This window comes from Pristiophorus japonicus, unplaced genomic scaffold (genome assembly GCF_044704955.1).
Source record: "Pristiophorus japonicus isolate sPriJap1 unplaced genomic scaffold, sPriJap1.hap1 HAP1_SCAFFOLD_26, whole genome shotgun sequence".
Taxonomy (NCBI): domain Eukaryota; kingdom Metazoa; phylum Chordata; class Chondrichthyes; family Pristiophoridae; genus Pristiophorus; species Pristiophorus japonicus.
Window position 1 is genome coordinate 1 of NW_027252340.1, and position 17,070 is coordinate 17,070.

At 45.6% G+C, this 17,070-nt stretch overlaps 1 protein-coding gene across 1 annotated transcript in view; it reads left to right on the forward strand.

Annotated features, from left to right (window-relative positions):
* Positions 1-215: 215 nt before the first annotated feature.
* Positions 216-17,070, forward strand: part of LOC139247163 (small G protein signaling modulator 3-like) — a gene marked incomplete at both ends in the record, with an annotated part of 65,668 nt that continues 48,813 nt past the window's right edge. Inside the window, 2 exons of the mRNA XM_070871552.1 lie at positions 216-346; positions 13,624-13,779. Coding sequence (XP_070727653.1) covers positions 216-346; positions 13,624-13,779 — 287 coding nt within the window. The remainder of the gene's footprint in view (positions 347-13,623; positions 13,780-17,070) is intronic.

The following is a 17,070-nucleotide window of genomic DNA, read 5'->3' on the forward strand; positions in this document are numbered from 1 at the left end:
GAGCAGCTCACTGATCAATGGGAAGACTCCTGATGAGGTAATGAAGAGTGAGCAGGTGCAAAGTGAGGTATATTGACCGGCCTTCCAGGCACATCCTTTTGGTGTTTAAAGCGTGCTATTCGCCCAATTGTTGGCTGACGTGCTTCACTTGCCCTGCTCACTCGCGCTCACTCACTCGCTTCCTTTCATATTCTTTCTTACTCTCTCATTGACAGGTGACAATGAAGATGCTGAGGCACTGAAGGCAAAAAACATTAAACAGACTGAGGTGGTAGCAGATTTACGAGAAGCCATTCTGCAAGTAGCTCGACACTTTCAGTGCCTGGACCCCAAAAATTGCAGCATTGTGAGTGAATGGCAAAGGAAAACCAGCCGCGCGATACACAGCCACACCACAGCTCTGCCTCCATAACAGCAGCTGCCACAGCGAGCAGCATATATCCCAAGGTGTATACTGATAGACGCACCAAGCAAGGCAGAAGTAGGGGAGGCTATGTCTTTGCAGCTTGTAGTGCGACTTCCCATAGTCTGGACCAGTTTGGAGTCTCCTCTCCCTATCACCAGGGGGTCCTAACCAGGAACTTGCTCCACACCTACTATCCCCATGGAGAGGCTTGGGGGAGGTGGGGTGGGGTAGTCCCGACCCATTGCCCTGAGGGGAGGGGCGGTGGGGTAGTCCCGACCCATTGCCCTGAGGGGAGGGGCGGTGGGGGAGTCCCGACCTACTGTCCTGAGGGGAGGGGCGGTGGGGGAGTCCCGACCCATTGTCCTGAGAGGAGGGGCGGTGGGGGAGTCCCGACCCATTGTCCTGAGGGGAGGGGCGGTGGGGTAGTCCCGATCCATTGTCCTGAGGGGAGGGGCTGTGGGGTAGTCCCGACCCATTGCCCTGAGGGGAGGGGCGGTGGGATAGTCCCGACCCATTGCCCTGAGGGGAGGGGCAGTGGGCGAGTCCCGATCCATTGTCCTGAGGGGAGGGGCGGTGGGGTAGTCCCGACCCATTGCCCTGAGGGGAGGGGCTGTGGGGTAGTCCCGACCCATTGCCCTGAGGGGAGGGGCGGTGGGGAAGTCCCGACCCATTGCCCTGAGGGGAGGGGCGGTGGGGGAATCCCGATCCATTGTCCTGAGGGGAGGGGCGGTGGGGTAGTCCCGAACCATTGTCCTGAGGGGAGGGGCAGTGGGCGAGTCCTGACCCATTGTCCTGAGGGGAGGCGCGGTGGGGGAGTCCCGATCCATTGTCCTGAGGGGAGGGGCAGTGGGTGAGTCCTGACCCATTGTCCTGAGGGGAGGGGCGGTGGGGGAGTCCCGATCCATTGTCCTGAGGGGAGGGGCGGTGGGGGAGTCCCGATCCATTGTCCTGCGGGGAGGGGAGGTGGGGGAGTCCCGATCCATTGTCCTGAGGGGAGGGGCGGTGGGGGAGTCCCGACCCATTGCCCTGAGGGGAGGGGCGGTGGGGGAGTCCCGACCCATTGTCCTGAGGGGAGGGGCGGTGGGGAAGTCCCGACCCATTGCCCTGAGGGGAGGGGCGGTGGGGGAATCTGTCTCAATCTGTTGACCAAGTGGGCAGAGGGGTGAGATGTGGTGGGAAAGTCCATACCTTTGTCTCCATGCCCAAAATGGAATTAGCATTTTTTTAAATAAAGTTAAAGAAATTCCTGGTCAGACTAATTTCTTCTCTTAAATAGGCCTTGTATGTAAATAAAGTTATGCCCCAAGTTCTGAGGAAAGTTAAAGACGTGAGTTTATCGCCTTTGGAGGGGGCTGTGGAGATACCTGATTGATGGATTTAATAGCATTTTTTGAGTGTAGAGTTTTTTGAAGATGTGGATTGGATTTGAAAAACATTTGATGATGATGTCTTACAGCAGGCTTATTGCAGATTGAGGTGGATGGTTTCAGAAGTCATGTGGCAGCTTGGATAGAGAATTGGACAGGGAATATTTCAATCGGCTGTAACTTGAGAAATGTGTCTAAAGTGTCGGGACACGGATAAATGGTTAGTACTCATTGGATGAGTGTTAGTAGTGTATACGCTTGGGGTCTGTCTTCAGTATATTTGGACTCGGGCCTAAGGAGCAGAATCTTGGAGTTTGCTGATGTATGAATTTTATTGCAGATAACTGAGAGGGAGTGGATTGTGGGAAGAGAAATGAAGAATAAGACTTTCCTGTTTTAAAGCTGATTACCTTGCCCAGAGAGGTCAGAGTCTGCAGGCGTTTGCAGGGTGGGTACTAAAGTCATATCAATGCTGTTATATTGGACACTAAGTGGGAGAAATATCCCAGGGCTCCCAAAAACCATTTGGAGGATGGAGTAAGAACATAAGAAATAGCAGGAGTACACCCCTCGAGCCTGCTCCGCCATTTAATAAGATCATGGTTGATCCGATCATGGACTCAGCTCCACTCCCCTGCCCGCTCCCCATAACCCCTTACTCCCTTATCGCTCAAAAATCTGTCTGTCTCCGCCTTAATGACCCAGCCTCTAGGGCAGAGAATTCCACAGATTTACAACCCTCTGAGAGAAGAAATTTCTCCTCATCTCAGTTTTAATTGGGCCCCTTATTCTAAGACTATGTCCCCTAGTTTTAGTTTCCCCTATGAGTGGAAATATTCTCTCTGCATACACCTTGTCGAGCTGCCTCATTATTTTATATGTTTCAATAAGATCACACCTCATTCTTCTGAACTCCAATATGTATAGGCCCAACCTATCTTCATAAATCAGCCCCCTCATCTCCAGAATCAACCTAGTGAACCTTCTCTGAACAGCCTCCAATGCAGGTATATCCTTCTTTAAATACAGAGACCAACACTGTACACCGTACTTCAAGTGTGGCCTCACCAATACCCTGTACAGTTGTAGCAGGACTTCTCTGCTTTTATACTCAATCCCCCTTGCTATAGTGATAGGGGATTCGATTGTAAGGAGAATAGATAGGCGTTTCTGCGGCCGCAATCGAGACTCCAGGATGGTATGTTGCCTCCCTGGTGCAAGGGTCAAGGATGTCTCGGAGCGGGTGCAGGACATTCTGAAAAGGGAGGGTGAACAGCCAGTTGACGTGGTGCACATAGGTACCAACGATATAGGTAAAAAACGGGATGAGGTCCTACAAGACGAATTTAGGGAGCTAGGAGCTAAATTTAAAAAGTAGGACCTCAAAAGTACTAATCTCAGGATTGCTACCAGTGCCACGTGCTAGTCAGAGTAGTAATCGTAGGATAGCCCAGATGAATATGTGGCTTGAGGAGTGGTGCAAAAGGGAGGGATTCAAATTCCTGGGACATTGGAACTGGTTCTGGGGGAGGTGGGACCAGTACAAACCGGACGGTCTGCACCTGGGCAGGGCAGGACCGGAACCAATGTCCTAGGGGGAGTGTTTGCTAGTGCTGTTGGGGAGGAGTTAAACTAACATGGCAGGGGGATGGGAACCTATGCAGGGAGACAGAGGGAAATAAAATGGAAGCAGAAGCAAAAGATAGAAAGGAGAATAATAAAAGTGGAGGGCAGAGAAACCCAAGGCAAAAAAAGGGCAAAGTGTGTTAGAACGACAAGCCTGAAGGCTCTGTGCCTCAATGCGAGGAGTATTCAGAATAAGGTGGACGAATTAACTGCACAGGCAGCAGTTAACGGATATGTTGTAATGGGCATCACGGAGACATGGCTCCAGGGTGACCAAGGCTGGGAAATCAATATCCAGGGGTGTTCAACATTTGGAAGGATAGGCAGAGAGGAAAAGGAGGCGGGGTGGCATGGCTGGTTAAAGAGGTAATTAATGCAATAGTAAGGAGGGACATTAGCCTGGATGATGTGGAATCGGTATGGGTGGAGCTGCGGAATACCAAAGGGCAGAAAACGCTAGTGGGAGTTGTATACAGACCACCAAATAGTAGTAGTGAGATTGGGGACAGCATCAAACAAGAAATAAGGGATGTGTGCAATAAAGGTACAGCAGTTATCATGGGCGACTTTAATCTACATATTGATTGGGCTAACCAAACTGGCAGCAATGCGGTGGAGGAGGATTTCCTGGGGTGTATTAGGGATGGTTTTCTGGACCAATATGTCGAGGAACCAACTAGACAGCTGGCCATCCAAGACTGGGTGATATGTAATGAGAAGGGACTAATTAGCAATCTTGTTGTGCGAGGCCCCTTGGGGAAGAGTGACCATAATATGGTAGAATTCTTTATTAAAATGGAGAGTGATACAGTTAATTCGGAAACTAGGGTCCTGAACTTAAGGAAAAGGTAACTTCGACGGTATGAGGCGTGAATTGGCGAGAATAGACTGGCAAAGGATACTTAAAGGGTTGACGGTGGATAAGTAATGGCAAACATTTAAAGATCACATGGATGAACTTCAGCAATTGTACATCCCTGTCTGGAGTAAAAATAAAACGGGGAAGGTGGCTCAACCGTGGCTAACAAGGAAAATTAAGGATAGTGTTAAAACCAAGGAAGAGGCATATAAATTGGCTAGAAAAAGCAACAAACCTGAGGACTGGGAGAAATTTCGAATTCAACAGAGGAGGACTAAGGGTTTAATTAAGAGGGGGAAAATAGAGTACGAGAGGAAGCTTGCAGGGAACATAAAAACTGAGCCAAAGCTTTAATAAATATGTGAAGAGAAACAGATTAGTGAAGACAAACGTATGTCCCTTGCAGTCAGATTCAAATGATTTTATAATGGGGTACAGAAAATGGCAGACCAATTGAACTAATACTTCGGTTCTGTCTTCACGAGGCAAGACACAAATAACCTTCCGAATGTACTAGGGGACAGTGGGTCTAGTGAGAAGGAGGAACTGAAGGATATCCTTATTAGGCGGGAAATTGTGCTAAGGAAATTGATGGGATTGAAGGCCGATAAATCCCCGGGGACTGATAGTCTGCATCCCAGAGTACTTAAATAAGTGGCCCTAGAAATAGTGGATGCATTGGTGATCATTTTCCAACAGTCTATTGACTCTGGATCAGTTCCTATGGACTGGAGGGTAGCTAATGTAACACCACTTTTTAAAAAAGGAGGGAGAGAGAAAACGGGTAATTATAGACCGGTTAGCCTGACATCAATAGTGGTAAAATGTTGGAATCAATCATTAAGGCTGAAATAGCAGCACATTTGGAAAGCAGTGACAGGATCGGTCCAAGTCAGCATGGATTTATGAAAGGGAAATCATGCTTGACGAATCTTCTAGAATTTTTTGACTAGCAGAGTGGACAAGGGAGAACCAGTGGATGTGGTGTATTTGGACTTTCAAAAGGATTTTGACAAGGCCCTGCACAAGAGATTGGTGTGCAAAATTAAAGCGCGTGGTATTGGGGGTAATGTACTGATGTGGTAGAGAACTGGTTGGCAGACAGGAAGCAGAGAGTCGGGATAAACGGGTCCTTTTCAGAATGGCAGGCAGTGACCAATGGGGTACCGCAGGGCTCAGTGCTGGGACCCCAGCTCTTTACAATATACATCAATGATTTAGATGAAGGAATTGAGTGTAATATCTCCAGGTTTGCAGATGACACTAAACTGGGTGGCGGTGTGAGCTGTGAGGAGGATGCTAAGAGGCCTCAGGGTGACTTGGACAGGTTAGGTGAGTGGGCAAATGCATGGCAGATGCAGTATAATGTGGATAAATGTGAGGTTATCCATCTTGGGGGCAAAAACACGAAGGCAGAATATTATCTGAATGGCAGCAGATTAAGAAAAGGGGAGGTGCAACGAGACCTGGATGTCATGGTTCATCAGTCATTGAAAGTTGGCATGCAGGTACAGCAGGCGGTGAAGAAGGCAAATGGTACGTTAGCCTTCATAGCTAGGGGATTTGAGTATAGGAGCAGGGAGGTCTTACTGCAGTTGTACAGGGCCTTAGTGAGGCCTCACCTGGAATATTCTGTTCAGTTTTGGTCTCCTAATCTGAGGAAGGACGTTCTTGCTATTGAGGGAGTGCAGCAAAGGTTCACCAGACTGATTCCAGGGATGGCTGGACTGTCATATGAGGAGAGACTGGATCAACTGGGCCTTTATTCACTGGAGTTTAGAAGGATGAGAGGGGATCTCATAGAAACGTATAAGATTCTGACGGGACTGGACAGGTTAGATGCGGGAAGAACGTTCCCGATGTTGGGGAAGTCCAGAACCAGGGGACACAGTCTTAAGATAAGGGGTAGGCCATTTAGGACTGAGATGAGGAGAAACTTCTTCACTCAGAGAGTTGTTAACCTGTGGAATTCCCTGCCGCAGAGAGTTGTTGATGCCAGTTCATTGGATATATTCAAGAGAGAGTTAGATATGGCCCTTACGGTTAAGGGGATCAAGGAGTATGGAGAGAAAGCAGGAAAGGGGTACTGAGGGAATGATCAGCCATGATCTTATTGAATGGTGGTGCAGGCTCGAAGGGCTGAATGGCCTACTCCTGCACCTATTTTCTATGTTTCTATTAAGGCCAACATACCATTTGCCTTCCTGATTACTTGCTATACCTGCATACTAACATTGTGTTTCATCTACAAGGGCCCCCAGGTCCTTCTGTACTGCAGCACTTGGAAATTTTTCTCCATTTAAAGTATAATTTGCTTTTCTATTATTTCTGCCAAAGTGGATAACCTCACATTTTTGCACATTATACTCCATCTGCCAAATTTTTGCCCACTCACTTAGCCTGTCTATATTTCTTTGCAGATTTTTTGTGTCCTCCTCACAATTTGCTTTCCCACCCATCTTTGTATCATCAGCAAACTTGGCTACATTACACTCGGTCCCTTTCTGTTGAGCTTTGCATTAATCTGGTGTTCAGAAGGCGGGGGCATGCCAAAGGTTTTTTGTGGCTGCCTTGGCCAATCCCTGGACAGGAGAGGAGTCACAAACTAAGCTCCAATTCCTGTGGTTATGGGAACAAAGTGCACCAAGACCTACATGCTGGCAGTCTTGTTAAAGGGAATGCTGTGAGGGCCTTCACAGAAGTACTGGAAATGCTGGAGAATAGTTTGAAGACCCTTTAAATAAAGTAACATGACCCACTGATACAGAGAAGAGTGGCATATTCTTCATTCTGTATTATTATGCAAAAATAAATTGAACTAAGCGAATCTGACGATAAATGTTGCCTTGTTATGAAATGAATCTGTTTAATGATGCGTATGAGTCCTAACGGCACCTTGTGGCCAGTGAGTTGGCTTTTGGAGATATGATGAAGTATTTACCACACAGAGACAGGCGACTGGTCTGAGCCACTGTTTATGCCCCACACCAGACTCCTCCCACCCTTCTTCATTGAACCACATCAACATATCTTTCTGTTCCTTTCTCGCTCGTACTTATCCAGCTTCCGCTTGAATTCATCTATTGTATTCGCCTCAACCAGTCCTTGTGGTAGCGTGTTCTGTGTTCTAACCACTCTCTGCGTAAAGTTTCTCCTGAATTCCCTACTAGATTTATTAGTGACTATCTTACATTTATGGGCCCATGTACTGGTCTCCCTGGCAAGTGGAAACACCTTCTCTACGTCTACCCTATCTTAAAGACCTTTATCAGGTCACTCTTTTCATAGAAACATAGAAAATAGGTGCAGGAATAGGCCATTCGGCCCTTCGAGCCTGCACCACCATTCAACATGATCATGGCTGATCATGGAACTTCAGAACACCATTCCTGCTTTCTCTCCATACCCCTTGATCCCTTTAGCCGTAAGGGCCATACCTAACTCCCTCTTGAATATATCCAATGAACTGGCCTCAACAACTTTCTGTGGTAGAGAATTCCACATGTTCACAACTCTGAGTGAAGAAGTTTCTCCTCATCTCAATCCTAAATGGCTTACCTCTTATCCTTAGACTGTGTCCCCTGGTTCTGGACTTCCAAAAACATCGGGAACATTCTTCCTGCATCTAACCTGTCCAGTCCCGTCAGAATTTTATATGTTTCTCTGAGATCCCCTCTCATTCTTCTAAATTTCATTGAATACAAGCCCAGTTGATCCAGTCTCTCCTCATATGACAGTCCAGCCATCCCTGGAATCAGTCTAGTAAACCTTCGCTGCACTCCCTCAATAGCAAGAACGTCCTTCCTCAGATTAGGAGACCAAAACTGAACAGAATATTCCAGGTGAGGCCTCACTAAGGCCCTGTACAACTGCAGTAAGACCTCCCTGCTCCTATACTCAAATTCTCTCACTATGAAGGCCAATGTACCATTTGACGCCTTCTCTCTTCAGTATTCTCGTTTCTAGAGAAGAGCCACAGCCGCTTCAACCTTTCCTGATAGGTATAACCTCTCAGTTCTGGTATCAATCTAGTCAATATTTTTTGCACCATCTCCAGTGCTTCTAGATCCTTTTTATAATATGAAGTCCAGAACTGTTCACAATATACTGTGTGGTCTAACCAAGGTTCCATACAAGTTTAACATAACTTCCCTGCTTTTCAGTTCTGTCCCTCGAGAAATGAACGCCAGTGCTTTGCTGACCTGTGTTGCTACTTTGTGATGTGTGAATCTGTACCCCCAGCTCCCTTTGCTCCTCTACCCCATTTAGACATTTATTATCCAAGCACTATGAGGCCTCCTTATTCTTCCTACCAAAATGTATAACCTCACACTTGTCCATATTGAAGTTCTTTTGCGAATTACATGGCCATTCTTCAAGTTTTATGAATATTGATCTGAATATCAGGTTCAGGTCTGAAGGGGTGAATATGGTTACCCCTTGAGTTCTGCTCTTGTACAGTAGTTATAGGACAGTGTGTCTTCTCATCAGAAGCAAGGTGGTCATGCTGCTTCCGAGAGCGACTAATAACCACAAACCGCGAGAGTGTCTGGCTTGTAACGGAGAATAGAGACATTGCAAAGATGCTGAAGATTGTGTAATTTCTTCACCGTGCAAGTGCAGACGGATATAAAGGCGTAAAAAGGCCAATAGATTTTCAGGTTGTATAAAGGGAGCACAATCTACAAGAGCAAAGAGGGAATGATAAACGTGAACAAGGCAGCGGATAGACATGGGATCACCATTATGGAAAGGACAAACCACGATGTACTACAGCAATGGGAAACATTTAAAACGGTGTTCAACATAGTGCAAGAACAATATATTCCGCTAAAATGAAAGAATAAACTAAACACTAATGGATCTCAATGGATCATTAAAGTAATAAGAGAACAATTGAGGGTAAGGAAAGAGGCATACATTAAGTACATAGCAGGGAAGAGATAGAAACATAGAAAATAGGTGCAGGAGTAGGCCATTCAGCCCTTCGAGCCTGCACCACCATTCAATAAGATCATGGCTGATCATTCACCTCAGTACCCCTTTCCTGCTTTCTCTCCATACCCCTTGATCCCTTTAGCCGTAAGGGCCATATCTAACTCCCTCTTCAATATATTCAAATGAACTGGCATCAGCAACTCTCTCCGGCAGGGATTTCCACAGGTTAACAACTCTGAGTGAAGAAGTTTCTCCTCATCTCAGTCCTAAATGGCTTACCCCTCATCCTTAGACTATGTCCCCTGGTTCTGAACTTCCCCAACATCGGGAGCATTCTTCCTGCATCTAACCTGTCCAGTCCTGTCAGAATTTTATATGTTTCTATGAGATCCCCGCTCATTCTTCTAAACTCCAGTGTATACAGGCCCAGTTGATCCAGTCTCTCCTCATATGTCAGTCCTGCCATCCCAGGAATCAGTGTGGTGAACCTTCGCTGCACTTCCTCAATAACAAGAATTTCCTTCCTCAGATTAGGAGACCAAAACTGAACACAATATTCCAGGTGAGGCCTCACCAAGGCAGTAAGACCTCCCTGCTCCTATACTCAAATCCCCTAGCTATGAAGGGCAACATACCATTTGCCTTCTCCACCGCCTGCTGTAACTGCACGCCAACTTTCAATGACTGATGTACCATGTTTTTGCTACCAAAGTGGATAACCTCACATTTATTCACATTATACTGCATCTGCCATGCATTTGCCCACTCACCTAACCTGTCCAAGTCACCCTGCAGCCTCTTAGCATCATCCTCACAGCTCACAACGCCACCCAGCTTAGTGTCATCTGCAAACTTAGTGTCATCTGCACTCAATTCCTTCATCTAAATCATTGATGTATATTGTAAAGAGCTGGGGTCCCAGCACTGAGCCCTGCGGCACCCCACTAGTCACTGCCTGCCATTCTGAAAAGGACCCGTTTATCCCGACTCTCTGCTTCCTATCTGCCAACCAGTTCTCTATCCACGCCAGTACATTACCCCCAGTACCATATGCTTTAATTTTGCACACCAGTCTCTTGTGTGGGACCTTGTCAAAAGCCTTTTGAAAGTCCAAATACATCACATCCACTGGTTCTTCCTTGTCCACTCTACTAGTTACATCCTCAAAAAATTCGAGAAGGTTTGTCGAGCATGATTTCCCTTTCATAAATCCATGCTGACTTGGACCGATCCTGTCACTGCTTTCCAAATGCGCTGCTTTTCATCCTTAATAATTGATTCCAACATTTTCCCCGCCATTGATGTCAGGCTAACCGGTCTATAATTAGCTGTTTTCTCTCTCTCCTTTTTTAAAAAGTGGTGTTACATTAGCTACCCTCCAGTCCATAGGAACTGATCCAGAGTCCAAAGACTGTTGGAAAATGATCACCAATGCATCCACTATTTCTCGGGCCACCTCCATAAGTATTCTGGGATGCAGACTATCAGGCCCCGAGGATTTATCGATCTTCAATCTCATCAATTTCCTGCCTAATAAGGATTTCCTTCAGTTCCTCCTTCTCACTAGCCCCTCGGTCCCCTCGTATTTCTGGAAGGTTATTTGTGTCTTACTTCGTGAAGACAGAAGCAAAGTATTTGTTCAACTGGTCTGCCATTTCTTTGTTCCCCATTATAAATTCACCAGAATCTGACTGCAAGGGACCTACGGTTGTCTTCACTAATCTTTTTCTCTTTACATATCTATAGAAGCTTTCGCAGTCAGTTTTTATGTTCCCAGCAAGCTTCCTCTCATACTCTATTTTCCCCCACCTAATTGAACCCATTGTGCTCCTCTACTGAATTCTAAATTTCTCCCAGTCCTCAGGTTTGCTGCTTTTTCTGGCCAATTTATATGCCTCTTCCTTGGATTTAACACTATCCTTAATTTCCCTTGTAGCCACGGTTGAGCTACCTTCCCCGTTTTATTTTTACTTCAGACAGGGATGTACAATTATTGAAGTTCATCCATGTGATCTTTAAATGTTTGCCATTGCCTATCCACCGTTAACCCTTTAAATATCACTTTCCAGTCTATTCTAGCCAATTAACATCTCATACCATCGAAGTTACCTTTCCCCAAGTTCAGGACCCTAGTCTCTGAATTAACTGTGTCACTCTCCATCTTAATAAAGAATTCTACCATATTATGGTCACTCTTCCCCAAGAGGCCTCGCACAACAAGATTGCTAATTAGTCCTTTCTCATTACACATCACCCAGTCGAGGATGGCCAGCGCTCTCGTTGGTTCCTCGATACATTGGTGTAGAAAAGCATCCCTAATACACTCCAGGAAATCCTCCTCCACTGTATTGCTACCAGTTTGGTTAGCCCAATCAATATGTAGATTAAAGTCGCCCATGATAACTGCTGTACCTTTATTGCACACATCCCTAATTTCTTGTTTGATGCTGTCCCCAACCTCACTACTACTGTTTGGTGGTCTGTACATAGCTCCCGCTAGCGTTTTCTGCCTTTTGGTATTCCGCAGCTCCAGCCATACAGAGTCCACATCATCCAGGCTAATGTCCTTCCTTACAATTGCATTAATTTCCTCTTTAACCAGCAATGCCACCCCGCCTCCTTTTCCTTTCTGTCTATCCTTCCTAAATGTTGAATACCCCTGGATGTTGAGCTCCCAGCCTTGGTCACTCCGGAGCCATGTCTCCGTGATGCCAATTATATCATATTCGTTAATTGCTGCCTGCGCAGTTAATTCGTCCACATTATTACGAATACTTCTCGCATTGAGGCACAGAGCCTTCAGGCTTGTCTTTTTAACACACTTTGCCTCTTTAGAATTTTGCTGTAATGTGGCTCTTTTTGATTTTTGCCTTGGGTTTCTCTGCCCTCCACTTTTACTTTTTTTCTTTCTAGCTTTTGCTTCTGCCCCCATTCTACTTCCCTCTGTCTCCCTGCATAGGTTCCCATCCCCCTGCCATATTACTTTAACCCCTCCCCAATAGCACTAGCAAACACTCCCCCCTAGGACATTGGTTCCGGTCCTGCCCAGGTGCAGACCGTCCGGTTTGTACTGGTCCCACCTCCCCCAGAACCGGTTCCAATGCCCCAGGAATTTGAATCCCTTCCTTCTGCACCACTGCTCAAGCCACGTATTCATCTGAGCTATCCTGCAAGGAATAGGAGAGAAGTCAATAAAACAATTGGGAAGACAAAGAGGAACTATGAAATTAAATTATCAAGGAACATAAAATAAAATAGTAAAATATTTTTCAGATATAGATCGCGCACGCCCGGACATGCGCACACCCAGACATGCACATACCCAGACACTGCTCACGTCTAGTTTTCAATAAAAAAGAAAGGTTCTGATGTGATTAGGGCCATTAAGGGATAGACAGGATAATACCACAGGCAACGATAGAGAGATGGCATAAATATTAAATCATTATTTTGCTTCAGTATTTACCAGGAAGATAGAACAGGTGGACAGGACATTGAATGATGAGATAAGTACATTTAAAATAAAAAGAGGGGATATATTAAATAAACTAATCAAACTCAAAGAGGATAAACCCCTGGTCCGGATGGATTGCATCCACACATTTTCAAAGAATCTAGGGAAGAGACAGCAGAGGTATTACTACCCCTTTAATAAATCATTGGGAACGGGCATAGTTGCAGAGGGCCAGCGGATAGCTTGCATAATACCTGTATTGAAGACTGGGGATAGAACACGACCAGGGAATTATCGACCAGTCAGTTTAACATCGGTGGTAGGGAAAATAAAGGAATCCTTACTAAAGGAGAAAATAGAAGGACATCTACAAGCTAAAATTATAATAATGAATAGTCAGCATGGATTTCAAAAGGGAACGTCTTGCTTGACCAAACTCATTGAATTTTCTCACAAGGTAACAGAGAGAGTAGACAATGGTAATGTGGTAGATGTAATATATTTAGATTTTCAAAAGGCCTTCGATAAGGTACCCCATAATAGACTGATGAACAAGGTCAGAGAATGCAGAGTCAGGACAAGTAGCAATGGATTTCTCACTGACATCAAGACAGAAAGCAGAGAGTGAGGGTAAAGGGTAACGGATATATTGGGTAGCTGGGGTGTAGGGATATAGTGGGTGGGTTCAGTTGCTTTCTGGACAAGGGACAGAGAGTTGTTTGTGCCCAGTGGCCCATTTCTTATTCCTTATTTTGTTAAGTAGCCTCTAGATTGTGAAATATTTTAAAGTTATTCTATATTTTACTGTAAAATTCCAGGTAAGCTGTACAAGGTTTAGATCATGCCCACCGACCCCAGAGTTTCCTCGCATCCCTAAATCCCTCGTGTCTCAAAATGCACCCATCACCGTGCCTCACCTGCTGTGTTTGAGGTATGTACTAAGCAAGCGAGTGAACCGTCTCTCCCTTAACAGGAGCTGACTGCAGACTACTCCATGGAGAGCCATCAGAAGGACCATGAGAACTACGTTGCCGTGTCCCGTAACCGAAGGCGCAGAGCCAAGGCGCTGTTAGATTTCGAACGCCATGATGACGATGAGCTGGGATTCCGTAAAAATGACATTATCACGGTAGGTGTGAGGTTTGCTGAGTGTGATAGGTAATGTACCCAGACATGTACAGTGCCCTAAACCCCTCACAGTGGGCACTGTACCCATAGACCATATGGTGCCCTTTAAACCCTAGACAGTGGGCACTGTACCCAGAGACCATATAGTGCCTGAACCCCAGACAGTGGGCACTGTACCCAAAGACCATACAGTGTCCTGAACCCCAGACAGTGGGCACTGTACCCAGAGACCATACAGTGCCCTAAACCCCAGACAGTGGGCACTGTGCCCAGAGACCATACAGTGCATTGAACCCCAGACAGTGGGCATTGTACCCAGAGACCATACAGTGCATTGAACCCCAGACACTGGGCATTGTACCCAGAGACCATACAGTGCCTGAACCCCACACAGTGGGTATTGTACCCAGAGACCATATAGTGCATTCAACCCCAGACAGTGGGCACTGTACCCAGAGACCATACAGTGCCCTAAACCCCAGACAGTGGGCACTGTGCCCAGAGACCATACAGTGCATTGAACCCCAGACAGTGGGCATTGTACCCAGAGACCATACAGTGCATTGAACCCCAGACACTGGGCATTGTACCCAGAGACCATACAGTGCCCTGAACCCCAGACAGTGGGCACTGTACCCAGAGACCATACAGTGCCTGAACCCCACACAGTGGGTATTGTACCCAGAGACCATATAGTGCATTCAACCCCAGACAGTGGGCACTGTACCCAGAGACCATACAGTACCCTGAATCTCAGACAGTGGGCACTGTTCCCAGAGACCATGCATCCATTATCTCTGCTGCCACCTCTTTTAAAACCCGAGGTTGTAGGCCGTCAGGTCAAAGGGCTTTGTCGGTTTTTAGTTCCATTAGTTTCTCGAGTACTTTTTCTCTACTTGTATGATTTACATTAAGTTCCTCACCCTCATTAGACTCTTGGTTCCCCAACATTGCATGTATTCTTTTTGCATCTTCTACTGTGAGGAGAGATACAAAATATGTGTTTAACATTTGTGCCATTTCCTTATTCCCCAGAATAATTTCTCCTGCCTCAGCCTCTAAGGGACCAATAAATACTTGTAGAAGCTCTTGCGATCTGTTTGTACATTTCATGCGAGTTTTCTCTCATAGTCTATTATTTCTCTTTATAAATTTTTTTGTCATCCTTTGCTGGTTTCAGAAACTCTCCTCATCCTCAGGCTTACCACTATTCTTCACAGCATTATAAGCTGCTTTCAATCAAATGCTATCCTTAACTTCTTTAGTTGGCCACGGATGGATCTCTTGTGGAGTTTTGTTTCTCATTGGAATGTATTTTTGTTGAGAATTATGAAATAATTATTTAAATGCTAGCCACTGCTTATCTGCTGCCATACTTTTTAAAGTATTTTTCCAATCTACCTTAGCCAATTCACCCTTCATACCTATGTCATTGGCTTTATTTAAATTTAAGACTCTAGTTTCAGACTTGGGCAAGTCATTCTCAAACGAAATATGAAATTCTATCTAATGATCTCTGCCCCAGACGATCCTTTACTATGAGATAGAAACATAGAAAATAGGTGCAGGAGTAGGCCATTCAGCCCTTCGAGCCTGCACCACCATTCAATTTGATCATGGCTAATCATGCAACTTCAGTACCCCATTTCTGCTTTCTCTCCATACCCCTTGATCCCTTTAGCCGTAATGGCCACATCTAACTCCTGTTTGAATATATCTAATGAACTGGCCTCAACAACTTTCTGTGGTAGAGAGTTCCTCAGGTTCACAGTTTTCTGAGTGAAGAAGTTTCTCCTCATCTCGGTCCTAAATGGCTTACACCTTATCCTTAGACTGTGACCCCTGGTTCTGGACTTCCCCAACATCAGGAACATTCTTCTTGCATCTAACCTGTCCAATCCCGTCAGAATTTTATATGTTTCTATAAGGTCCCCGCTCATTCTTCTAAATTCCAGTGAATATAAGCCCAGTTGATCCAGTCTTTGTTCATATGTCAGTCCTGCCATCCCGGGAATCAGTCTGGTGAACCTTCGCTGCACTCCCTCAATAGCAAGAACGTCCTTCTTCAGATTAGGAGACCAAAACTGTACACAATATTCAAGGTGTGGCTTCACTAAGGCCCTGTACAACTGCAGTAAGACCTCCCTGCTCCGATACTCAAATCCCCTAGCTATGAAGGCCAAGATGCCATTTGCTTTCTTCACCACCTGCTATACCTGCATGCCAACTTTCAATGATTGATGTACCTTGAAACCCAGGTCTCATTGCACCTCCCCTTTTCCTAATCTGTCACCATTCAGATAATATTCTGCCTTCCTGTTTTTACCACCAAAGTGGATAACGTCACATTTATCTACATTATACCGCATTTGCCCACTCACCTAACCTGTCCAAGTCAACCTGCAGCCTCTTAGCATCCTCCTCACAGCTCACACTGCCACCCAGCTTAGTGTCATCTGCAAACTTGGAGATATTACATTCAATTTCTTTATCCAAATCATTAATGTATATTGTAAATAGCTGGGGTCACAGCACTAAACCTTGCGGTACCCCACTAGTCACTGTCTGCCATTCTGAACAGGACCCGTCTATTCCTACTCTTTGCTTCCTGTCTGCCAACCAGTTCTCTATCCACGTCAGTACATTACCCCCAATACCATGTGCTTGAAATTTTGCACACTAATCTCTTGTGTGGGACCTTGTCAAAAGCCTTTTGAAAGTCCAAATGCACCACATCCACTGGTTCTTCCTTGTCCACTCTACTAGTTACATCCTCAAAAAAAAATTCTAGAAGATTTGTCAAGCATGATTTCCCTTTCATAAATCCATGCTGACTTGGACCGATCCTGTCACTGCTTTCCAAATGCGCTGTTATTACATCTTTAATAATTGATTCCCACATTTTCCCCACTACCGATGTCAGGCTATAATTCCCTGTTTTCTCTCTCCCTCCTTTTTTAAAAAGTGGGGTTACATTAGCTACCCTCCAATCCATAGGAACTGATCCAGAGTCTATAGATTGTTGGAAAATGATCACCAATGCATCCACTATTTCTAGGGCCATTTTCTTAAGTACTCTGGGATGCAGACTATCAGGCTCTGGGGATTTATCGGCCTTCAATCCCATCAATTTCCTCACATAATTTCCTGACTAATAAGGGTTTCCTTTAGTTCCTCCTTCTCACTCGACCCTCAGTCTCCTAGTATTTCCGGAAAGTTATTTGTGTCTTCCTTTGTGAAGACAGAACCAAAGTATTTGTTCAATTGGTCTGCCATTTCTTTGTTCCCCATT